This window comes from Pygocentrus nattereri, chromosome 9, assembly GCF_015220715.1.
Source record: "Pygocentrus nattereri isolate fPygNat1 chromosome 9, fPygNat1.pri, whole genome shotgun sequence".
NCBI classification, from domain to species: domain Eukaryota; kingdom Metazoa; phylum Chordata; class Actinopteri; order Characiformes; family Serrasalmidae; genus Pygocentrus; species Pygocentrus nattereri.
In genome coordinates this window covers 14940746-14966686 of record NC_051219.1, presented here as the reverse complement: position 1 = coordinate 14966686, position 25941 = coordinate 14940746, and the positions used below count along the sequence as shown (strand labels likewise).

Below are 25941 nucleotides of genomic sequence, written 5' to 3'. Positions count from 1 at the left end.
AATTGTAATGTCATGACGGTCCTGGAAAAGCGCTGGGGGTGGATTTTATGATCTGCAAATATAATGTGCTGGTGCAGTAAAGATGCATTAAAAGCCGAGTGGAGGAGGGCTAATCCACAGACCTGGGACTGCAACGCGCTGGCCTCACTGGCGCGCTCTGCGGGCTGCCCGGCTGCTACTGGAGGCAGGAAGCTCGTATGATGGCTATGGAGAAGCACACAAAGCAATGAGCGTGGATGTACGACATGATAACAATACCAACAACAACATTAACAACACCAAAAACATCAACAACAACGACAGCGGCGACGACCATGACCAATGTGGGGATCCTACTATAGATAAGGAAGAAGGCTAAAAAGGTAGGACAGCCATTTTTATTACTTTCTCTGCTGCTTTAAGGACGTGTTTACATGCATTGATTTGAGGAATCGTCTGCTTTTGTCTAAGACCTTCTTGAATGCTAGACGGTGACATCTTAAAGACATGTTGTGATGGTCCTCTATTATCTGATTACCTATATGGCTATGGTTGTGTTGGTTTTCCTGTAGTTATATTAAGTAAATGCTGAAAAACGTGACTGAGTTGGTCTTATTATCTGATTGCTGATCTAGTTATTTGTCATTGCGGTGATCCTCTTTTAACTGCATTGTCTGATTACTGAATTATTTATGGTAGTGGTGGTCTCCTTGTACTTATATTATCTGGTCGCTAATCTAGTCATGGTGGTGGATACAGTTTTAATAATGTCTATGTGCAATATATTTCAACAGCTTTTAAAATGTTTGCTGTAATTATTGGAGTAAACTTTACTGTTTGTTTTCATTTTGTTTTGCTCTCTCAGAAGACACTGAATTAATGCTCTGCCTGGCAAACCGTTGCACTTTTACTCTCATGCTTGAAAGTTAATATAAGTGCTGGCCTAGTAAAAGTTCAGTAGATTGATTGGTGCAAAGGAGAAGAAACTTTGGGATCGAGCTCTGGTTCTATGGTATCTACAGGATTGTGAAGGAGAATAAATATCTTACTTGCATTTAGTACATGTCTTGTTTGTCTTCTCCGTTGGATAACGTCGTTACGCGCAGCTGGTGCGTGGTTTAGGTAGTTTCATGTTGTTGGGATTGGCATCCTGGCTCGACAACAAGAAACTGCCTTGATTACGTCAGTTCGTCTTCATCAAGGGCGACAATTGCCGTTAAATTACACCCTGTGCAGTGAAGTCTTCGCAAATGGCATTGTAAATGAACTGAACGGTTATAGCCACGGCGGGCTCTTTTTCTTCTGTGCTCGCCTTTTAAGTGCCCGGCTGTAAAACGAATTTAGCCTCTCAGAGGGAGAAAAGGTTGTAAACATCATGGGGTAAACTTCGACCGGGCCATAACGCGGATCATTCTTTGATGTCAAGTTTTGGTTTAGGTCTGGACTCGGACTCCTTCTACTGCACTGTATTGATAGTGGCATTCACATTGGAGCCGAGATAAAATAATTAGACAGGAACGGTGGGGGCGGACATCCGGGATAAATACAGGCATGTACACAGATGGATGGATGGATGGATGCTCTGACTAATATGAGTCGAATATTATAGAAATGTGAATATTTATCTTAACTTTAAAGGCCAAAACGTCTCAATCATAGCATTGCGCATTTCCTATGACGGCGTCATAACCAAAACAATAAATAAGCAAACCAAAACAAAATTTGGTTGATTCACTCTTTTGCAAAGTTTAAATAACAGTTATTGCAGTCTTAGGGTGTAACACATTGTAAAAAATGGATAGTGTGTGTGTGTGTGTGTGTGTGTGTGTGTGTGTGTGTGTGTGCGCGCGCGCAGGCTTATCAATTTTGAGATAAAGAAAAGTAGTTACTACAACAAAATAAACATTACAACATAATTTTTACATTTAAATTCCTCTACATTAAAATGTCATGAGAAAAATGGATTGAGTCATAAACCTATTATTTTTAAAGTTTAGGCTATTGCAATTGATTATTGACACATAAAGGACGCGAGCGATAGGAGCGATGATTTGCAGAATTGACAAAAGTTGCTTGTATTTTTACGAAATATAAGTAACAGCGTGTATGCTACTATTATTCGACAAATGCAGTCGTAGGTTTTACGTGCACTGCGTCAGTAACATGTTAATATAGTTACTTTTCACGTTATTTCAGATTGAAGGCCTCTTACAAAGGCAATATATTTAAAAACATTTTGTAACATTACGACTTGGACAAGCCATGATTTTTGATAGTAAAGATATGGTGTACATGATTGTTATGGATTAGCAGCTCGCTTTCTTTTCTTCTTTTGGTTTATACATTTATTTGACCTAAATAATGTTTCGAGATGTTATTTCCTGGGTATTGTTTTCTTGTTCGCCAACCTTAAAAAGACAATACAGATGCAGTTTCATTTGATAGTCAATATGGACCTCAACTTGGAACTTCGAAAATGAATAGTACTCTTTTTAAATTGAACTCTCTAAGTTGGTGAAAGTACGTACTGCAATGCTCTTCAGCGTTCAAAGGACGAAGGTAAGGTGTCTTTTACGAACACGGCCACTCCCAAATCAGCATTTCTCCTAAAATTAGCATGTTGTCCGAGTTTTTCGCATAGGCCGTGCAAACCCATGTCTTAATAACCCAAGAGCGCAAGCGACAAATTGCTGATTGATGATTAATTTACACAATGCATTTTATATAATATAGTTTTAAAACTTTAGTATAGACGTGCGTAACAGAGCATCATTTGAAATAGCAAATAAAAATACAGTATAGCACACGTTCATAAACACACGTTTAATACAGCACACATTCAGATTTACGTTACATATTTCACGAATTTCAAACCAAGAGACGTATAGTGCACTAGAGTACACCTTAATCCCTGCACCTTTTTTTTTTACAAACAATAACAACATTGGAGGAATAGTTGGATGCCATAATGTTAACCCAAGATGCGCACACCTTATTAGTCTATACCATAATAATATAACAGCCCTATAGCTTAGATCTATGTTAGGCTGGTATTTTTATTTTTAGAAGTAGAGTGTATGAATTTCGCCCTTTTTCGCTTGTTTTCTTAGCCCCCTCCCCTTCCCTCAGCTGTTTTGCGACGGGAGGAGACAGTCTGGAATCCAAAGTCATTTTCATTCAGCTGAGTGAATGGGGATCTCCTCTGGAATGCGTCACCAACAAAGAGTTTACAGCACACGAAATGACCCCCACAGGACGCTGCCGCCTGGCTCACGGATATAGAGGCAATTTCCTTCCAAAGGCCTGAGGTTTTGTAGCTCCCAGAATACTCTGAATACTGTATGCCACTTTTTTCGAAACCAAAGGACATTAGCCTACTGGTCGCGACATGGCAAAACATTAGCATTAGCTGTGACCTAGGCCCAGTCACGGAAGACCTTAACGCATGAGAATACAGAGAGGAGGGTAAGGTGAACACGATGACATGTCCGGCTTCTGTACTTCAACACAGCAGAGCATAGTTAGATTATTGAACTAATTGGAGCTGGTCAGGTAAAGAGGAGTCGTGTTATTTCCTGTTTTATCCCAAAAATACTTCATACGAAACGAATTGCAAACGAATTACAGACTAATCCCAAAGTTATTTGTTGCTTTATTAATTGGAGGCTGGCTTTTAAAACCAAAAGCGTAAAACTAAACGTGCTTAAAGGTTCATCTTTTTAATGCGGTTTACCTCCGCGTCTTAGTTAATTGAAGACTTGATGCTACAAATATGGCCGTGTGCAAAAATTTAAATTATATAATTAATATTAATATTACATTATATATATATATATATATATATATATATATATATATATATATATTACAATTAAAAAGTATATGTTTAGATGTTTTCACACTAAATTGGGTTTCTGCATTTGACTGCAAATGCATACAAAAATGCATAAGCAGTGAAGTAACTTATCTTTTAAATGCTGATCTTTGTAATGTAATGTTGTTTTACCTTTTTACATCATCCTACGTTAATTGAAGGCTCAGCTTTGCAGCTTTACATAAATGCATATGTAAATGAAATGTCTAAACTATACGTACTCGTTAAAACTCATTTTGTAACGTTGTTTTACCTTGACCTATGTTCGCTGAAAGCTTAGTGTCACAAATCAATAACTATATAAATTAAAACCCTTAGCTAAATGTGCTTTTTAAAAGCTGGTGCCTGCATGACTTGGCATATCTTAACGACGAATAAAGTTTCACAGCTGATTTAGCTCATATCAGAAGTGGAAGTCTAGGCGTTCCATTATCAACCAACCATGTTTAATTGTGTTCAACTCACACACTAATTTCTCTCCTGTTAACACATTAACAGACGCAGTTAAGTGTTTTCTACCGAATATGGATGTCTTTAGGTTCAGGAGCCTAATAGAAAGCAGCATACGAAAAATGAACTTCACAACTAATAGATTTATGCTATAAATTATGCTATGAATATTTTGTATTAAGTCGTTTGCAAATTGTGTGTCGTGCTAAAACATTGCTAATATGATTTAAAACACAGTGATTCTGACTTGCCTTTCTAGTTTAAATATACATTTAACAAGCGTGTACGACTCTGCAGAGGTCCACTCCAGTGTCCATTTGGTAGCTCTCCTTAAACATGTTTGTCCTTTTTTATTCGCTTGCTGGACCCTTTTCAAGCAAGAAAATAAAACATATATATAAACAACGTATATGCTTATTGTCTTTTTAAATTAGCCAGTGCTAGGTTTGGGAATATTTTCCGGTTATTTATTGATCATTGTTTATTATGATTATACTCTGTATAATATTTTACCAACATATACTGATAGATATTGACTTGAAAACAGCAGTGCAGTAGTATTAGCCTCAGTGTTGTGAATATAACAAAATGGTCTAAATGACGCAGGAATCATGATGTCATACAGTAACTCGTGTGTTAAAAGCGTGCTAGTTAAGACGTAGGCGTAAGGCCTCGAACGTTTTGACATATTTTTTTCCCACACAGATCAAAACAGTAGCCAGACATATGAGGAAACTGCATGATTTACACTAAGCAATTTTTATCACCATTCACAAGGAGATACGTTTAGGCTTGTGAGCTCCAATATGCCATTATGATGTAAAACCTTCCCTGCGTGTCGAAGGTTCGGCGTATTTGGTTGGAGGGCACACATTTGAACGTGGCACTTATGCGCTTCTGGGCCAGGCTTTTTAGCCTTGGTAAGTTTCAGTGATTTTCCTCAATACAATTCAACCACTTGTTTTGGTGCTTTGTAATCAACAAGGCAACATATAACAGTTTAGAGTGCGCAGGTCAGTATAAGCCTGTCCTTATACTAGGTAACAGACACATTTGAAACGTTTCCCATGGCCTAAGACCCCCCCCCCCACCCCCCCCCACCCCCGCGCCCCAACAAACACACACCCACACACATACACACACACTCCTTCTTTTTTGGTAAACTACGCATTCGGAAACGCTGGATCTTCTCCTGAGACTCAACGTGATGGTCTATGATGTTCATAAAGCAAATGTCTCTTAATTAGCTACAAATTTGTCTATAGATATCACACACAGTTGTATAGTAATGATAATGATGGGCACATTAAGGCGTGTTATCATCGTAAAGCGTGTGACACATAAAGGGACGTACCGTGATGTTTAATGACCTTTTTAATCATTGGCACAAATGAATGGTGTCTGAAGGCTAAACATACTAACATCAACATGCTAAACTTGCTAACGTCGGTGAATGTGTCTGATCTGTGCTTAATAGAAATATTATGTTGTTGACTTGTCGAATCTTTTACTTTTCAAAAAAGATAAAAAGAACACACACACACATGTGTGTGTGTATATATATATATATATATATATATATATATATATATATATATATATATATATATAATTTATTTATTTATTTATTTATATGTGTGGGTTTTTGGTTGAATTTTGCTAACAGCAAAAGCAAAAAGCAGCAACGTGGCTTTATAGTTTAATGGCACTATGTGAATCCTCTTATTGACGTCTTATTTCCTCCATATTCCTGAAAATGTGTTGCTTTGAATATATTTGATTCAAATGGACATTTGAAGTAAATTCAAATATTAAAGTTTAGATAATAAATTAATATCCTTTTAAATGTTCATTTATAATAAGGAAGTTGTTTTGACAGTAAAACTAGCCCAGTCGTCACAGGGATGATGTTATATAACAGTATATGACAGAGAAAAAAGAAAACAAGTCACTGTGTGGCCGCGTATTTTCTTGTGGCAATGAGGCCACCAGTACTGGCAACACTGATCCCATCGCATGGCCTTCATTTGAAACTCTGGTCTTGAAATTTTAAATAAAATGGTCTTAATGTTTCTTTGAAAAAAGAGTCAACCTCTATATTTGACATGCATTTAACTGTTTCATTTTAGCGAATACATACATCAACCGAGCAGACAGGTCAAACAAGGATAAAATAAGTTCTTAATAGAGCATATTAAACTGATTAAACTGGGCTTGAATTAAATACACCCATATCTTACATTTGTACCACATTAACATTTACATAAATGACAATGGGTTCAATAAATGAGTGGCACGATAACACATACACGACAGAGACACTTGTATTATTAATGTTTATTTGAGTAATAGCAGAAAACACTACAAAGAAACTGAAATCTTTCAGTCAGTGTTGCACAGCTGAATAAATTTACAGGAAAATCAGAAAAGACCATTTTTCCACTTATTAGGACCAAAATGTAACGTGAGGTAGAACATCAAGCGAAACATTTGGTTTAAAGTATGCAGCATGTGAACACACCAGCGCGCTGCAAATACAATAACCAATAAAATAAACCTTAAATATTACAGTAAATGAACACAATAGGTTTAAAATATCGCATTGACATTCACAGCTCGTGCAGTCTGCCGCCCAGCGATGACGTGTATTAATGGATATGCGTTTTTAATAAGTCTGTGGTTCAAGCCATGAACCTAGAACATGAACATTTGACCTAGTAGCGTCCATAGAGGGATTGCCACATGACTTTATGAGAGTATTCGAAGTGTTGTTGATATTCACTTGCATGCATTCATGATCCAAAACATTTTGAAGGTGTCTTCCATTATACTTAAATTAACAAAAAAAAAAAGTCATATTTAACTCCATTAAAGTTATAATAGTAGTAACTATAATGGTGGCAATTTAATAGTAACGGAACAGTAACGAGTATCAACTCATTATTTAAAGTTTGATGATGTTTAGCACTGAGTAAAAGATTTTAACTTAAGGAGTTTCTTACAATATTTTCTAAACACATGTTGTTCAGTTCTTAAGTTTGTTGCTTAGTGAATTTTATTACTGCGACCACAAATCTGGAAGTCACATGCTGATTCGTAAAGTAGTGGTGAGTTTAAAAAAAAAACGCTTCAGGCAAGTCATCCTTTTAACAGACTGTCTCATGTTATAATTGGAAAATATGTAATAATTTGAAAGGGTACAATATGTGCTCAACTTATCATTACCTAGCCAGTCTGTATTTTAGTAATATCTTGAATTCTGAATAAAAAAACGGTCGAAATAAAAAGCCTGACCTCATGTGGCCGGTTCCAGGCTGGGCCCAACACTGACAATGACTGCAGACCAAAATCAACACATTGCCAAGTGTCGAAATTCACTGAAACAAATCAGAACCAAACGATAAATATAAAACAGACCGCACGAGTTATAACTTAAAAGCATTTTAAGAAAGACTATGAATGTATACTTATTTATGCATTGCCCATAGCTAGTTTGTTTCTCACGATTGAACTGCAGTCCACAAACGTTAAAAAACATAAAGAAACTCTTAATAATATAATTGTCCAAGTTCTTACAAATTTAAAGCAGATCAGAATACAAGATAAACGCTAGACGTAAAACAAAAAATTCATTAAAATCGAGGAGAGTACCGACACTGTGGTCGTTGTAAAGCACTGGAATTGCACAGAACTGGACAATGACGTTATATATAGATAAGTAAAACAGTATGTCTAGTGCAAGCATTATTTAAAATGCTCTCCACACTATTTCTAAATATCTAAACAACTGTTCATACTAATTAAAATCTACTCTAGATGTAGCCATTAATATTTTTCTTTTTTTATCTCTCCAGTGCTCAAAATGATCATGTCCACTTCCATTTTTACATTTGGCTAAATGTAGGCCTTCTGGTCAAGTGAGTAAGCACAAAATGCATGGACTTTTTTTCCCAAGATGAATCCCAGGGCTAAATGCGTTTAGACAACACACAGCTCTCTATCCCTCCTCAGTCCTCCATGCTGTCTTCGACGTTTAGCTTTGATGAGACCTGTTTCACAAGCGCTGCGTTGGTTTTATGTTAAGCTAGAAACTCAACTGCAGTTTTATTAACGACACGTTTATGAACAATCAAATGGTCCTCATAAAAATTTATTGAAGGACATAAAAGCATGCACGACCACTTGCCGACTATAGCCACTGTAGTGGCCAAGTTTGCAAGCGCCTTGCTATTCCCACCTCTGCGATTTTTTAAAACTCCGTTTTATGAGGGATATCCCGAAATGTGTTTATTTGAAACTGGTGGAAGATCAGGGTTCCAGTGCGCAACAGCAAGCCAAAGTCCTACATCTGCACCATGGAGAAGTCCATTCCATAAGCGTTCAAACAAAGTCTCTCTGTATTCTTTTTTAAAAATGCAAGAAATAAACAACAGCAGACCTAAAGGACAGCTTAAGTAGTAAGTTAGCTTGCATAATAACATACTCGGGGAATGATGCGCAAACTGCTAGCCAGAGCGGAGAGTAGCCTGGTATATGGTCGACCAAGATTGATTACACCAAAAAGTAGTGCCTCGACGAGACCTTGAATATATTTCGCCCATTTCTACCAAGAGGAGAAGGTTCCCTCATGTTAGAAAGACAGGGCAATGAAAGTCGAATATGCTTTATCTCCCTGCATCCGAGTCGCTTTAAGCAAACAACATTAGAATTCAGCAACCTACTGCAATCCTGAAGTGCAATGCTATCCCAAGACAACCCGCGCATTGATCTGCTGTGCGGTTTTTTTGTCAGGGGGTAAATGTAATCACGTGTTTCCTAGTCGACCAATCGCAGCTGGAGAAGCTTTCAGAAATAATTACCTGGCTTGATTGTTCTATGGGCAGATAAAAAAGTACACATACACTCCATATAATAATCGGATGCATGTAAAAGAGACGGCAGCATCGCCATGTCGACTACGGGTCCCATAAGTAACTACTATGTGGATTCCTTGATCAACCACGAGAGCGAGGATGTGCTGGCGACTCGTTTTCCCACCGCTGCTCCGATCTCCTCCGGTTCACGCCCGACGCCGCTGGTACCGGAGTGCGTGGATTATCCGTCCTGCAGCTTTGCCCCGAAACCCCCCGTTTTCACTACCTCTTGGGCCCCTGGTCACTCGCAGTCGTCAGTGGTCTACCACCCGTACACTCACCAGCCTCACTTAGGAACAGACTCAAGGTACGTGCGCTCATGGCTAGAGCCTCTCCCTGGTACCGTGTCCTTTCCAGGCTACCCCGCTAACGGTAGGCACTATGGGCTGAAGCCTGACGCCTTCCAGGACCCCCGAACTGGAGACTGCTTGGCTTCAAACGGACGCACCTATTCGGATTATCTCTACTGCTCCGCCGTCGAAATCAGAGAAAAGCAGCAGAATGCACCTTCGCCTGAGTCAGAGATCCCGTCTTCCGGGAAGCACAAAGACGAGAAAGCTGAATTAGACCCCAGTAAGTGCAAGCCATTCTTGTTTACAACTGGGTTTGAGATGCAGTTCGGGTTTATTGCACTCGCTTGCTTGTTGGCTGTCGTCCGTCGTAAAACCAAGTTCTATACCCTTTCATCTAGCCCCTGCCGTTCTCGGCTGGCTCAAGTCTGCTTTGGGGGGCTATCCATTGAGGAAAAACGCCATAAGACAGGGCTGTAAAACGGGTAGCGGGTTATAAATGTGGTCTCCTTGAAAGACAGGTCTGGCAAGGCTGTGCATTCTAAGCTACATGTGCTTAGTTTCCAATAATATTAACAAGGCGTAGTTACAACAACGTGCGTTTTATATGTTTTTTTAACCACTACTCAGTACATGGGTTGGGTAGCAGTAGTGGAAACGGATGGTAGTAGTAAGGCGTGAATTACAATGTCTTTCCGCCCTCAGAATAAACATACTGTGTAGTACTATTATGAGTGTGCAATTAAATGCTTCTAAAGTTAGGCTACGTTTGCACAGAACCATGCTAATTTTTAGTTCACTCGTTTCAGTAGAATAGCAATAATCCCAATGAAGGTCTTTCACACCTTTTGATTAAAATCTGATTTTTAAGAAATGAACCACAACTTCGACAAAAAGCAAATGGAATGTGAGCAGTGCCTTCAGAGCATAGCGGGACGTTTTGACTGCAGACTTGAGCCACAAGGCGCATTAGGCTTTTTTATGGGCCTATAAAGCGAATAGATGTATTCACTACTTTACGACGCCAGTACTCACAGCGAGTAAGCACTTTCAGAGCTTTGGGAAGACTAGGATATTGTGATGATCTGTGATTTTTCATTACGTTTCCGCTATTGTAATGTATTAATTAACAGCTGCAGTAGCTCTTTTCCAAAACTGAGACATTTGAAAGCTAAAAATAAGACGGTTTGTTGTTTCAAGAGACACAAACATGTCCAGTAGCACTCATTGTGGAGAATGTAGTTTAGTCTACAGCAGTCTCGGGTGTATTAAAAAGATTGTCTAATTTTTTTTACACTTTGTTTTGCAGACAATCCCGTGGCCAACTGGATCCACGCGCGCTCCACAAGAAAGAAGCGGTGCCCTTATACAAAATACCAAACCCTGGAACTCGAAAAAGAGTTTTTATTCAATATGTATCTGACCAGAGACCGGCGGTACGAGGTGGCCAGAGTGCTGAATCTAACGGAGCGACAGGTCAAAATTTGGTTCCAGAACCGACGGATGAAGATGAAGAAAATGAACAAGGAGAAGAGCGACAGCAAGGAATAATCGACCAACACTTGTTTTGCTGAAAAGAGACTGAACATTTCAGAAGGCTGTCCTCGAAAGTCTTAACAGGAATATTGAGAATAGACTAAAGACACCGACAGTCCTCCTTATATGGTTTAATTCTAATTCTAATTTCTGGTAACTGTAATTTTACCAACATATGTTCATATTAACACCATGTTCAATTGCACATCTAGGCCTGTTTGGATTTAGATTACGTTTCGTTACTTCCAGAGCGAAAGCGAGGACTTTCTAGCCCGTAGAGAAGCTGCCCCGAAGTGTAAGCAAGAAAATACTTGAACTACTCTATTTTCAACTTCGTAATTTATGATTTTCACGTGAATGTTTTCTCGGATGTGTGTTTTGTTTGTTTGTAACAGGTGTAAAACTCCAATATTTTGTAAGGAAGGACACTTACCTAGTTTAAAAAGTTCATGTTTGCGTCGATGTGATATCCTTGTTGTTTTTAAATGTATCTGTTTGTGCATTTTACATTCTTTCAATTGCAAAGTATAGTCTTCATTATCGATTGTAGATCGGCTAAAATATATATGACCACCTCCTTAATATTAAGACTGACTCTGTCTCTCATTCCGACCACTCTTTTGAAATACTCACATAAAAAAGGACGATTCTGCGACACCGAGCAATGCGGAGCTGGCGGCCTTGTAGCCTGTCCAGCTAGAGGAGTGATTTTGGCCTGCACGTAGCAATGTCCTCATCTGGAAAGTATCGGGGTTGGGCTCACCAGGGAAAGTCATGCACGATGACAAACCTACACTGTAAAGTGTTAGCCGATATGCATGTCTGCATATTAACATTTGTCCTCAAACATAAGAAAATATCCAACGCTAGAAAGCAGAATGTGGTCGGCTACCTGCCCCTCACACACCCACAACATATATACTGACCACGCTGCATAATTATTTATACAAGGCCTTGTTGAGTTATCTGTTTTCTGAGCAGTTGCATGTTTTCCTAACCCTGACCAAGGATCTGAGGTTGGTCTGAGGACCAGCACTCCTGTGGCTTTTGAGGCGTCAGACACGCTTGGAATTTAAACTGCAAGACAAGCGACAACAACAATAACAGTCGAAAAAATAACAGTTACAGTCCTTAATTTAACAACAACAACTGCAACACGACTGCTACTCATAATAACAATAATAATAAGAAATATAACAATAATAATGCTACTACTACTATTGTTATTACTATAATAATCATAATAATAATAATAATAGTAATGTTTCTACTACTACTCATGAAAATAATAATAATAACAAACTAATAATAATAATTATAATAAACTAAGAAAAAAGAAGACAGAACAATGATGATGATGATAATAATAATAATAATAATAATAATAATAATAATAATAATAATTCAATGGATGTTTATAATAATAATAATAATAATAACAATAATGCTACCATCAGTACTACTACCGTTATTATTATTATTATTATTAGTAGTAGTAGTAGTAGTAGTAATAGTAGTAGTAGTAGCAGTAGATTATTATTATTATTAGTAGTAGTAGTAGTAGTAGTAGTAGTAGTAGTAGTAGTAGTCGTGGTGGTAATAGTAGTGGTAATATTAATAAAAGCAGCTCTTTTCTACTGAATATGGTAGTAATAAATTGTACAAGATAAATTACGACCATTATTAAACATTATTATTAACATTATTGGTAGTAGTAGTAATAAGAGTCATATCGTCATATCATCCTCGCCCAATATTATACTCAACAGAAAGTTTGCTCTTTCGCGGATTTGGCCAGACGTTTTTCAAATCAGTCAACAACAAAAACATCTCTAATGCGCTCTAAACATTTTTAAAGCAACAAAATGCTAAATGAACATAAACAATGAAACACTCCACCACAAGAATACCATTATTACCTATAAACAATAAATAATCAACACTGGTTATTTCGGCCTACATGTAACCAAGGTGTGATTTCTGTGACTCAACCTAACAAAGTAAGCAAATAAATGAAGTTGGTCGTTCTTTAATACATATAATCGCGGCCGCTGACTTAAATGTTGTCTCAAATGTATTGGTGACGTAATGCCAGCGTGACATCTGTGCGCATATACGTATGCGCAAAGGTCGTGAATTGAATCTAAGTGAAATAATAAGACATGTCTGGCTTTAGTTTCCTGTGCACAGCTGAAATTGCCTTTTTGTGGCTGTTAACAATACGAACAGGATGCGGAGATTTCAAAGCCCCAATCCACCGCGTTTCCGCACAGGACAAAAAACGCTAGTTTTACAGCCCTGTTAGAGTTTGCGCTGTTTGTCGCAGATGCAGACGAACAAAGCAAACCTGGCTAACTGGCTAGACGTCTGGGCTAAATTACTTTATGGCTTAGGCCTAGTGTGCTGGTTGAGGTCCCGTTCAAAGAGAGCGGTCCACTTGTGTGTGTTAGGCTAAGACAACACCAGTCCGCCAGCTTGCTCCAGGTTTCCTTCAGCACCTCAAACATGCTTTCAGGGACGAGCGAAGGCAGTATTTAGATTTCACAAAACTTTTTTTTTACTGTACCGACAATTAAATTTCAAGTAAAAAAGGTAATGTGCACTAAAAAAACAAAGCATGCATAAATAGTCCTAGATTTTTCGCAGATAGAGTGTAAACGTTTTAAGTAAACATTCAATGGCTGAAGTTCACCTATTTTAGTAAACGGCGAGTTTTATAACACCGTTTTTTTGCAGAACGCAGAGTGGCCTGGCTGTCTGGATTAGTACGCGAACTGAACGCTAGATGGTGCTGTTGGCTCACGCTTAGCGCTCACTGGGCCGCTGAGGTCTGTGATGTGCGCTGGGAAAACAGTGCTGAAAAGAATGGCAGCTTCTGTCATTAATCACGCTTTCGACTAAAATAAAACGAAAATGTCAACACTCTGATGTAGCAAACTCCCTTCCACTTTATCATTACCTTAAACGCCACTGCTTCTCATTATTGCCGTTTGTTTCGTTGGCCTCTCGAGCGCAGCGTGTCCCTTTATTTCACACTCCTCCGCGAGCCTTTCTCTCGAGCTCAAAAGCAGCGTCAGTTGCTGATGTTTGAGAGAGCAGCGTTTTTACGTTCTGGCCTATGTGATACGCTGTCACGGCAGACCAAATTTATTAAAGACAACTTGGAAATGTTAACGCAAATTTAGTCGTTCGTCAAAGTATTCATTTCTTTTATTCAAACACCGGTGCTGTAAATCTGAGCCTCGCTTTTACTGTGAATGCAAGAAAGTGAAATCAAAACAGAAAATATTTTGATTCAGATAATATAACAAAGGAGAAAATAGGAAAACTTTGAACCAGAGAGAAATTCCATAGTTCCATGCTTAAGGCATAGCAGCATTAACAACACCACTATAATACTATTATTACTACTACTACTACTACTACTACTATTATTATTATTATTATTATTTATAATAATAATTCTATTATCAGAGGGAGAAGCGGCTTAGGAAATGTATACACACACACACACACACACACATATATATATATATATATATATATAGAGAGAGAGAGAGAGAGAGAGAGAGCACATATATATGCAACCAAACATTTGCCATACTTTATTTTGGAGATATACTTTGCACAGTAATTAATATCAATTAATTTGGATAAGACCTACAGACTGAAGAGTCTTTTGCCAAGACTCTCTCTCTCTCTCTCTCTCTCTCTCTCTATATATATATATATATATATATATATATATATATATGTGTGTGTGTGTATAGTGCAAAATGAGTGTGTGTTTACGCCAAAGGAGCTCATATTCGCGGTGATGGGCCTGCACCAGTGCTACTAAAGACAACGAGTGACCAACAATCTGCATCTTTATAGACTGTGTGAGGTCTATAAATTTCCAGTGTGTGCCTTTCATTTTTAACGACGAAGTGTAAAAATCGTCAGTAGCGCCACAAAACCGCATGCTCGTATTTTGGGGACCCCCTACAAGAGCTGTGTGGAACTAAACAACAGCGGATAAACGTGTCTACTGAAATAACTAAAGCATCTAAATGCGCAATTTTATTGAGTGGAGGAGGCAGATTTACAACTTCTTTGCAATGTTTAGGAGGGGACGGAGAAGTCAGCGTGTTCACACAGGTTTTGTGTTTGTGTGTGTGTGTTTGTGTGTGTGTGTGTGTGTGGTGTGGTGTGGTGTGGTGTGGGGGGTGTAGCAACGTAATAAAAGTAATACAGCGAGAGAACCAAATAACGATAACTTGTAATTACTATTGCGCCTTCTATTATTACCACTGTGGCCACTACCGCTAGTAGTGCTACCACTATTACTGACAATATTGTTGCTAATACAAATACCAGTACTAATCACATGTACTTGTTCATGCAGAGTAATTAAAAATAGCTTCAATGAATTTTTACAAATTATAGTAATTAGTAATTGTAGTAGTAATGACACTTTCATTATGTATCAGTTGTCAGTTATTAATGTGTCAATTGTTTCTAGATATTTATTTGTATTGCAATTGTATCTGTAATGTATTAGGTGGTGCTGTCGTTGCTCTGGCCGCTCTATTATATTTGGCTTTCGCTATCCATTTCAGGGTCATATAAATGCTAAAGCACAAGCCCTACATTCTAAAACTGATCTACGGTTGTGTGAAATCGCTACTACGACGGGCTGCGCTGGAACATCGAGCCATTTTGGGCTTCTAAGCTTGTTAATATAGTGACTTGTGTATGGAAAAGCTTCTAGTAGCCTACACCGTGTGAGCTGTGACCATACTGGACCATTTCAAATCTAAATCTTTCCATCAGTAGATTTTAAACATCTTTGTCTCATTTTTGCCCTGGTTGTGCAAGAAACACAAGGTTATAGCGTAGAAAGCGTGAAAACGTGATTTCCTATGGATATATAAGTCTAAATTCCTACAACATGCAAAACATTTTAAAAAATGTATTTATTTATCTTTTTCCAGAACGCGGTCAACGGTGTCTCGCCCCTCAAGGTAGACGTCTGTAGACGCTGTGGAAAGATGAAGCGGCTAAGGGTGGGGTGGTGGGGGGAAAGAGTGGAGGGAGGCGAGGAGGGGGGCTCATTGTAGTGGGGGTGGTTGAGGAGGAAGCAAAAAAAAAGTAAGCGCTTGTGACTGAGCCGGCGGAGCTAGCCAGCTTTAACCTTAACACACATCCACCGTGCACGCCATGATTTGAGGGCTGCAAAAGCGAAACGGCTGGCGATAGCGCGAGAGAGAGAGTCGAGGAGAGGGGAACCGAAGTGGGAGCTGCCTCAAATTGTCCGAAGGGGCAGCATTTCTCCATCTAGTTCCGGTTGCTCTACGCTGTATGCCATTTGGAACAGCAACAATAGGTTGCCACCATTTAGACAAGAGGAATATACTTCCAACAGACTTACTCTCTCCCTCTCTCTCTCTGTCTTTCTTCCTCTCTCTTTTTTTTAATGCAAGATAAACATGAGCTCCTATTTTGTTAACCCTCTTTTCTCCAAGTACAAAGGTGGCGAGACGTTAGAGCCAACTTATTACGACTGCAGGTTCCCACAGAGCGTTGCACGGAGCCACACGCTGGTTTACGGGCATGGAGCAGCCGCGCCGGGCTTCCAGCACCCGTCCCATCACGTACAGGACTTTTTCCATCACGGTACTACGGGCATTTCCAACCCCGGCTACCAGCAGAACCCCTGCGCCTTGGCGTGTCACGGAGACGCGACGAAATTTTATGGATACGAAGCTCTTCCGAGGCAATCGCTTTATGGTACCCAGCAAGAGGCGAGCTTAGCGCAGTACCCAGACTGTAAATCGTCCAGTAGCTCTAACCCTGGAGAAGGACAAGGCCACTTAAATCAGAATACCTCTCCCAGCCTCATGTTCCCATGGATGCGACCCCACGGTTAGAACACTCATTATTACTACTATTATTATTATAATTATTATTTTACTTCCATTCTCTACAAACCAGCCATGTTTGTATACCTATCTCTCTGTGAGCGCGCTTGTTTGTGTGCTAACGCTTTTATCCGTTATGTTACGCTATATTGTTGAGATATTGCAATCAGCAAACTTGGTGTGCAGAATGCAGCTAAGTCAGTCGTTGTTATTAAAATTTGAGCATTTATTGACCAAGATAAGCTGTGTCTGTTTAATGTCTGGCGGTTGGCTACTTCGTGTTTAGATGGAGACATCATGTAATGTCAAAAGAAACAAGGTCGGTAAAATGTAAGCTAAGCTCAGACAGGCTTTTAGAAGTCTGAATCGAAGAGGTAGCGGCTATGCTAGCTCACCTACCGTTTTTAAATACGAGAAGGAAAGACTGACAATAGCAGGTTGGATCTAGGCTGTTGTGTATGAGCTCGTCGGGCGATACTTCTTGTGGGTTGCTGACGAAATAGCGCTGTTCTATTGGTTTCTCATTCTATTGGAATGATTATCAGCACATTATTTCCTTCTTCTTTGGCTAAAATGTAACTGTACCGACATCTGAGCGTCTAGTACGTTTTCCCCCCTCAAAACAACTAGTGTTATAATTAACGGGCTAAAACTATAAGCTGTCTGTATTAGCTTCTTCTCTTAGCATTTTAGCATTTACAATTCTTAAAGAACTGAGTGAGATACAGGTGATCCTGAAATGGAGTTAATTGCAGCTTTGCGTTATTTTAATGTGGCTGTAAAGTGTGTGTGTGTGTGTGTGTGTGTGTGTGTGTGTGTGTGTGTGTGTGTGTGTGTGTGTGTGTGTGTGTGTGTGTGTGTGTGAGTGTGTGTGTGAGAGAGAGAGAGATAGACAGAGAGAGAGATAGACAGAGAGAGAGGGACACTGCCTCCAGCTTTAAAGTATAAGTTACAGTACTGCACGTGAAACCATTTAATACTGGAAATCTTGACTTATTTAACCCCACTTTTCCACCTTTACCTAAATTAGCTAATCATTTATTCCTCATGAAACTACACTAATCAGAACTTGTGTTATTGAAAAAGTTTCCAGCAATGACACATTTGGTGTGTTGGAGATATTAAATTGTTGACCTTTAATATTGTTTTGGCTGTATTCCCTGGCTTAGTGGTGACAGGCCTACATTATACAGGTGAATCATGTGTGTGTGTGTGTGTGTGTGTGTGTGTGTGTGTGTGTGTGTGTGTGTGTGTGTGTGTGTGTGTGTGTAAAGAAGGGTGTTTGATAGAGAGAGAGAGAGAGAGAGAGAGAGAGAGAGAGAAGGAGAGAGAGAGAGAGAGAGAAAGAGAGAATAAAAAACACAAATCGTTATAATTACAGCCTATTTTACTACACATTACCACACATTCATCTGTTTTGTATCTGTATGTTGTTTTGACCATGACAATAACAGGAGAACACTGAAAATAAACAGGACACCTAAACGTTGACTTGATTGGTACAATTAATATATATATATATTTCTCATTTCACCCTCCAAAGCCCCTGGGAGACGCAATGGAAGGCAGACGTACAGCCGCTACCAGACTCTCGAGCTGGAGAAGGAGTTTCTCTTCAATCCGTACCTCACGCGCAAACGGCGGATCGAAGTGTCCCACGCGCTGAGCTTGACCGAACGGCAGGTGAAGATCTGGTTTCAAAACCGGCGAATGAAGTGGAAAAAGGAGAATAACAAAGACAAGTTTCCAGGCCAGAGGGGAGAGGCAGAGGCCGAGGCAGAGGCCGAGGAAGAGGGAAACGAGGACGGGGAGGCGGAAGAAGCAGAAGAAAAGGAAACGGAAGAGAAAGAGGAAAGCAAGGAGTGATTTTATGGTCTTTTTATGGTTATATGGCAGAAATAGAAGAGGTTTCAAGGATGGCCAATGAAAGAGACGACCCGCCAAACAGTTGGGTCAAAAAGTGAGAAAAAAGCCCACAGACATCAGTCTCCTCATAAAAGCACTCTCAATCAACCCAGAAAAAAGCTCTTCTACCGCCGCTCGAGAAATTTTACCATTAAGGGGGGAAATGATAAAATTATGTTTTTGCTGTTATCAGAGTAGGTTAACAGAAATGTTGAGCCATCGTTTAATTTGGGAGTCTAAAAGGCATGAAACTTGGTTATCGGAGTCACTTGCATTTCATACTTGGCCGGAAGTTGTGAATAATAAAATGTGACTAAAATAGCCACTAGTAGCAACCAGCTCACACCAAGACGTCGTGAAATACTGGCATTAGGACGTTTCCACAGACTGTGTTGGTCTTGTATATAGAACTAGTCACAATGTTTTGATATCCCTCTGATATCGACATGACCGGAGAATAGAAAACTAGCCGGTGTCTCGGTAAAAAAAATGTTACTCCAGTAATCTTGAGAATATGGAAATGTCTCATTAGTGCCATTTTATTGAAAACGGCATTGACAAGTGTAGTAATATGTATTCTGAATTTCGCATTCTATCGATTAGTACGTGTAGTTTATTATTACGCTTTGTGATGAAAACGAGCAAGATTACATTTTGTAATTCTTTGATTATTTTATTGGGATCACAGAGATTGCAATCGTTTGAAAATCTCGAAAGAAGCTACCTAATCATGGGGAATTTGCAATATAGATTTCTACCTAAAGATTTCCTAAAAAATCTTCTTTTCTAGCGTATTAAAACTTAAGTTATATGATTTACCCTTTGAACACTTAACGTTGTTTATCGAACGTTTGAAGTCTTCAGAAGACTTTAGCGAGCTCAGAGCCAAGCTAACAGTTTCAAGAGATTGTACCACGGCACTACCTAACTAGACAAAGCTTTGCCCATAAGAAAGGGTTTATCCTCCATATCACAGAGCTGCTTTGTTTAATAAGAAAGAAGAACAATTAATAAGAAGAATAAGAACACAGTTTTCCCCCAACAACTTAAACTGCCTACGGTGAACGCACATTTGTGTGTAGATGACCATACTTGCTACAATAACTACCCTACTTTACTAAAATGAAATGTTGTTATTTTATCGTGCTGGTGTTATAGCGTAGATTTTAAATTGCACTGAGTATAACCTTCATGTACGTCTTGTAATATCTTGCTGTTATCAATATGCTCGTTTTTGCTGTTCCTCATGTGAATATAGACAGAACTGTGTGTGTACATGCCATTGTTGTTGACATCAACAGAAGAATAAACATGATGGCACATTCTCCTGCTTCTCATTCGTCTTGCAGTCTACTCCTTTGGCGATGCTGCCAGCGTGGTCTTTTTTTAAATTGAGCTACCTCACTGATTAGATATTAAGGACACGCGCCTGTACGGTTAGGCCATAAGAGCTTGTTTCAGAGGTTTCCCACTTACTATGGCCTTTTCATTGCCCAAACAGGCCTAGCCTGTATTAGCATGTACTGTTGCCACTTTTTAAACCACTGCACTCAATTACAAGTCAGTGCTGAAAGCTGCCATTCAGTCTTGGATTATATGTTCTTTGTGGAAGTTTCTAGGAACATTTGAGGGATGATTTTTTGAGAAGAAGTTGTTCAGGTAACATTCGTTAGGCTGAAGTGCTATAAACTCCAGCTATCTCAGGGACACAGCAGCCAGCGAGTGGCTTCTATTAGCATCTAATAGTTCAAGGGTAAACACTGTGCATGCACGCTGCCTCTTAGCACTGTTTAATATGGGTTGCGCAGTCTTCCTAACCTCAGCACAGACGCAGGTACTTGGACTAACTGGAAATATGTGACGTCAGAGAATCAGTAAAGCAGAGCTTTAGCGGTTAGGATTCACGTTATTTAAGGCGCCTTTTTAGAGGAGCTCACTTTAAAGTTTTTAAGATTAAGATTGATTTAGTTTTGTTGAAGATGGCCCTTCAACAGGAATCTTTTGGCTTGAAAGTGAACGCCTTGTGATCACATTATAATCAGCATAATGATAAAATATTCATTTAAAAGAGCGTGACAGTGTTAATCTACATTATCTGTCAAATATAATCAGAATGAGGTCGAGGACGACACGTTCAATGCAATTTGTAGCAAAATGATAAATTTAGAGACACATTCAGCAAATCTCACTTTACTTCATTGTTTTTATGATCGCAAAATAATTCCCTCTCTTCTATTATAAACTAATAGTAATCTTTACATATACGACACGTAGGCTAGGTCTAAATCTAGTCAAAAGAAATTATGGCAGATATTCAGCTATTGCTCTCAGGAATCCTTGCCGCGATTTGACCAAAATACTTAAATACATTTATAAATAGTTTATTTCCAATTTAAAAATCTAGTCTTTCCTCCAAACATCAGATTACATCAATCAATATGTACGTTTTTCACCAAGCCACCATCATTCATTTAAACACTGAACATTGTAATGCTCTGTAATTGCTGTTTAAACTAGTAGCAGGTGGGGACATGACTTTGCGGTAGGGGTTACTGTGATACTGAACCACACTATAGCTATAGACAACAAAATATGACGTAAGCTGTTGTTGGGGACGGTTTCCTCTTAAAGGAGATAAGCGTTTAGAAAACTGGTCAGAAAGAGAAAATTAAAAAGAAAATTGGAAAAAGGGAACTAACTACAAAACTGGAAAGAAATGGGAAATTTTAAAAATGGAAAGAATTGGTAAATAAAAAAGAACGTTGGAAAGAAATGAGAAATTAAAAAGAACATTGGAAAGAAAGGGAAATTGGAAAGAAAACTGGAAGAAAGGGGAAATTGGAAAGAAAACTGGAAGAAAGGGGAAATTGGAAAGAAAACTGGAAGAAAAGGGAAATTGAAAAGAAAAGTGGAAAGAAATGGGACATTTAAAAAAATTGGAAAAAAGTGGAAACTAAAAAGAAAACTGGAAAAAATTTTTAAATGATAAGTTTTTGACCTTTTAAAACACCTTATCTGTGAGAATTTTGCCGAAAACTTAATCGACACTTGATGCTGAAAGTTTAGCCTTCGTGAAAGCTCTTGCTTTGAACACTGTCTCGGGATATACTGGGGCCTAACAGCCCATAAGTGTCGTTTCCTTTACGACCAGTAATGACAGGTAATAGCTATAGACTCGTGGATAATAAACCAGCCCTGATTGCACCGAGCTTACAACATGGGAGCAGCTACTAAAGACAAACCTTAGAGAAACCTTTAACAAAATGAAAGTGTCCAATTTAAACATTTAGAAATTAGTTATGTTTTAACTAATGAAAAACTCATGAACATCATTTAATGCCAATGTAATTCTGAGCAAATTGAACACATTAATGCATTTTTTAAAAGAATACAAATACATTCTTAGTTTGAGACACGTAACGTTTACAACATTCGTTGAAAAGGGGAATTAACGCTCATTTCGTTTCTCTTTAAGCTCGATTCGTTATACCTTTGTTGAGTTTACTCTTTTTAAACCTATTTTAGTGAAAACTCTCCAGCAGGCATAGAAATTTTTCAGGAAGTTCCCAGTAGTGACAATTGTTCGCGAGAATTGTCCATCCGTCTGGTCATTGTATGTCGAACTGTTGTTGCTTTCCAAATTAGGGCTTTACTATACCTGCAGTAAAGTTTATTGGTGGTGTAAACCCGACAGTGTCGCATCCGGGCAGACGTTTTTCCCTTTTGATTTCTGTGCACTGTGGCTAGACGCGCTAGGACAAGAGACAAGGAAAGCAACATGGACGTGGAGCGGCTGGCTTTAGCGTATGTATGTATATATGCGTGCATCTAACTTTGGTGCTTTTAAGAATGGACGTTTCTAACCTGAGTTTATTTAGCTGTGAACTAAACAACTGATTACAAAAGTTTAAGAAAGCGAATTCTATTATTTAAGAGATAAATAGATTAATATTTAGTTATAATTCCAAACCAAAGGTTAGGTCATTTATTTCTAAGCAAACTGTAATAAGAATAAGAACAAGAATGATCTCTAATAAGAGCTAATAAGAACACAAAATGTGGTGTGAAATGTTTTAGCAAAGGTTAATGAGCTTTATCGCATACATGTAATAAAAAAGTGGGATGAGTAAGTAAAATGGGAAGAACGAAAAGTAGATACAAAACAAACGTAGAAAGATAAAAAGAGAATCAAGTGCTGCTGAAGAGCTGCTGCGTTTAATATGACAGTAGTATTTTATGGTTGCACAAACAAAGTGGGAAACAGAGGGAAACAGAGCTAACATGACAGATGTGTGGTATGTCCTTTGGCAAAAGCACACGAAGCTAAAATCTGCTCGTTACCAGCTTGTTTTGGTGCTCATCCTGTGTTTAGAAATAAATCAGAGATAAAATTCTGAACGTCTCAATATTTCAAGCACAAGACAGCGTTAGCTTTACTTTGCATGCAAAACCGTTGTTATTTTATCCCTGTGTTTGTTTACTTGGATGGCGAGTAGAACACTGCACATCTAGAATAAAGCACGGTGTGCTTCCATCTGCTGCACTGTTGGTTTGAATACTGAGGAAGGCTGTAAAAGCCCGAAAAGTTGGCATGTATCTTATAACCATTGAAGGCCTGTGGATATGGGGCGAGAGCGCGCCTTTACTTTTCGGTTTTCACTGCTGTTCATTTATTCTTGATAATAACATTTTGGCTGCACTTTACGTCAAAGTTGGTAGATGCTAGTTCCAATGAGTCTTCTTATTTGTTTAATGATAACAACAACAACAATAATAATAATAATACTTACTATAGCTTGTAATAATAAGCATCTTCACCATAGCCTATAGCTTATAGCAATGGATTTAGAAATCTGTCAATATGGTTCATGGAGAGCTTATATACACACAGTGTCCGTTACTCTAATTTGCGTGTATTCAGATAAAATAGCTTAGACAGTATCATATGAAATACATTGCTACTCATTACAATGAATAAATCTGCTTTGGTTGCAGGTTGTTACTTTCATTTAGCATAAATTTGCAACATGCTGCCCTTAAAATTGGACACTGTGTTGATATTTATTAACATCTATTCAATCCTTTAAACGTATCTGTATTTGCTTTCATGGCATGTGTTCCTAATGAAGCTCGAGCTGCATGAAAAGGCCAAAACAAAAGCAGGGTCAGGCGGTGTAGATTGGCTCTGGCCAGGCTGCTTTATCCATTAATATTTACTGTTTATTTTAGTCGCCATTTAAAAAAATGGCTTCCTAAAAAAGGCTTAATTTCCTCATATTGGTTTCTTCTTCTTCTTATTATTATTATGTATTATTATTATTATTATTATTATTATTATTATTATTATTATTATTATCCTGCTCACCATTTTTGGTGAATCTATTTAACATCACAAACTACACCAATTCACCATAAAACATGAAACAGCAAGGGAAAAAAGAGGAAGATGGAGAGAGAGAGAAAACCCAACACATTCCTAGTTGTTTAGAAGGGGAATTTACAGCTAAGTAATAAAAGTTTACGACTGAATCCACGCCGCCATTGGCTGCGCCGGACCACGTGGTCTCCACTCTATGAACATGAACTTTATGCTGTTGTCTCCCCTTTGGATCTCCCCATCTATCGCCTAGAGAGCTTGCGCCGGTGCACAAATGATCTTAGCACAAGACTTTTTTTCTTTCATTTTTTTTGCTCGGCTCGCTTTCTGCGGCAGGCGGATTTTGAGGAGCACTTCGCTTGCATCCTCCGTCTCGCCTGCCTCGTCGGCAGCAATGACTGTAGCCTACAGAAGTCGCCGCCTCCTCTTGCCCCTCTTTCTGCCTATCTTATCCCCAAGAGGGGGAAGCGACAGCGCTGGTGGCTTACGCGTGGGGGGTTAAGAGAGCGAAGAGTTGTAAATACCACCGTTTCGCCTTCAGAAAGGGCTTTGATTTCCGGGAGCTGATCGCTTCGTAGAAGCTGGAAACGTATAGATCCCTTGAACCATAGGCGACGAGCCACCGTGCGACGCGCAGACAACAGGCGAGAGCGCGGGTAAGTAAACCATTCTTATTGGCTTCTTGAAAGGTGTTTCACCCCAGCAGCAACGTAGGTCTGATACCGTGCATGTTGTTTTCCCTCTGGCGCGGAGCCCGCTTCCCATAGGGAAGTATAAGATTGGAATTTTGACGTGAGTGCACTGTACTCTTAGCGTTGAGCTCGCGTGGTTTTGATCACCATAGGACTATTGATTCGCAGGTTGTGGTCGATGTGCAGTAAGTTTGAGAGATGCCAAAGATGGCGTAAGTTAAGTGAGATTTTAACGGGTGTGGTTTGAGCCAATGGAGAGGACATATGAATTGTTGGTAGATTGTTGCTGTTTTGAGCCTGGCGCACGACAATGCGTTAACGCGATGAGGCCAACTTTAACCGTGTCCTGGCTGTATGTGAGGTTTCATAGTCTTTCATGGTGTAGTTTGACATTGGGGAAGTGGAGCATGATACATATCATTGATGCTGAGGACGACCAGGCCCGGCTCCGTTCCAAACGCCAGAACTGAGCCATTTTGGAAGAGCCAGGTTGTGGCCAGCCATCGTGCGCCTTTTACGCACGCAGGATGTTTGCGGTGTTCTTAAAGATGTTCAGAAACGTTTAGATGCATGCGTGTGTGTGTGTGTGTGTGTGTGTGTGTGTGTGTGTGTGTGTGTGTGTGTGTGTGTGTGTGTGAGACAGAGAAGGGGAGATAGAGATAGAGATAGATAGAGAGAGAGAGAGAGAGAGAGGACGAAAATAGATGGAGGTTGTTCATTCCCATATATCACGTGTCCATGTTATAAGCTACAGCTGAAACTTTAGTCACTGACTCTGACTGGACGTCTGTGTCAATATGCAAACTATGACGAAAACTGATTATCTTCATGCATCCCATAATTCATAGTATGATGTAGTAAAATACCATAGTGAAACAGATATTGATGACGAAGTGTTCAATGACCAACTTCCAAATGTGTTCAATGACTTCTAAGACTTGCCTGCTACCAGATGTGTCATACTTGTCTGTTATTTGCTGATTTGGCAACACCCTACCACCCCCAACTCTTACACCACCCCC

General features: G+C 39.1%; 3 protein-coding genes across 4 annotated transcripts in view; all 3 read left to right on the top strand.

Moving 5' to 3' along the window:
• The window catches only part of hoxc3a (homeobox C3a), a 72161-nt gene that overhangs the window by 72 nt on the left and 46148 nt on the right, over window positions 1–25941 (top strand). The window contains exon 1 of one of the 2 annotated variants that reach the window (XM_017707943.2): window positions 1–362. This exon is cut by the window's left edge and continues 72 nt beyond it. The gene's annotated coding sequence lies outside the window, so the exon portion shown is untranslated. Of the gene's footprint in view, window positions 363–24538; window positions 24884–25941 lie in introns of those variants that run through there. The other variant, XM_017707942.2, reaches the window with a different exon arrangement.
• Window positions 9032–11630, top strand: hoxc9a (homeobox C9a). The gene is made up of 2 exons (XM_017707944.2): window positions 9032–9789; window positions 10816–11630. The coding sequence occupies exons 1-2, from the start codon at window positions 9252–9254 to the stop codon at window positions 11055–11057; spliced, it is 780 nt and encodes a 259-aa protein (XP_017563433.1). The 5' UTR covers window positions 9032–9251; the 3' UTR covers window positions 11058–11630.
• On the top strand, window positions 16192–20187 carry hoxc8a (homeobox C8a). The gene is made up of 2 exons (XM_017707945.2): window positions 16192–16949; window positions 18489–20187. The coding sequence occupies exons 1-2, from the start codon at window positions 16514–16516 to the stop codon at window positions 18809–18811; spliced, it is 759 nt and encodes a 252-aa protein (XP_017563434.1). The 5' UTR covers window positions 16192–16513; the 3' UTR covers window positions 18812–20187.

Excerpts from the sequence above, each read along its gene's own strand:
- hoxc9a (XM_017707944.2), top strand. The coding sequence starts at position 9,252 with ATGTCGACTACGGGTCCCATAAGTAACTACTATGTGGATTCCTTGATC. Across the intron at positions 9,790-10,815 it reads GAAAGCTGAATTAGACCCCA|ACAATCCCGTGGCCAACTGG; the intron begins GTAAGTGCAAGC and ends TTTGTTTTGCAG.
- hoxc8a (XM_017707945.2), top strand. The coding sequence starts at position 16,514 with ATGAGCTCCTATTTTGTTAACCCTCTTTTCTCCAAGTACAAAGGTGGC. Across the intron at positions 16,950-18,488 it reads CCCATGGATGCGACCCCACG|CCCCTGGGAGACGCAATGGA; the intron begins GTTAGAACACTC and ends CACCCTCCAAAG.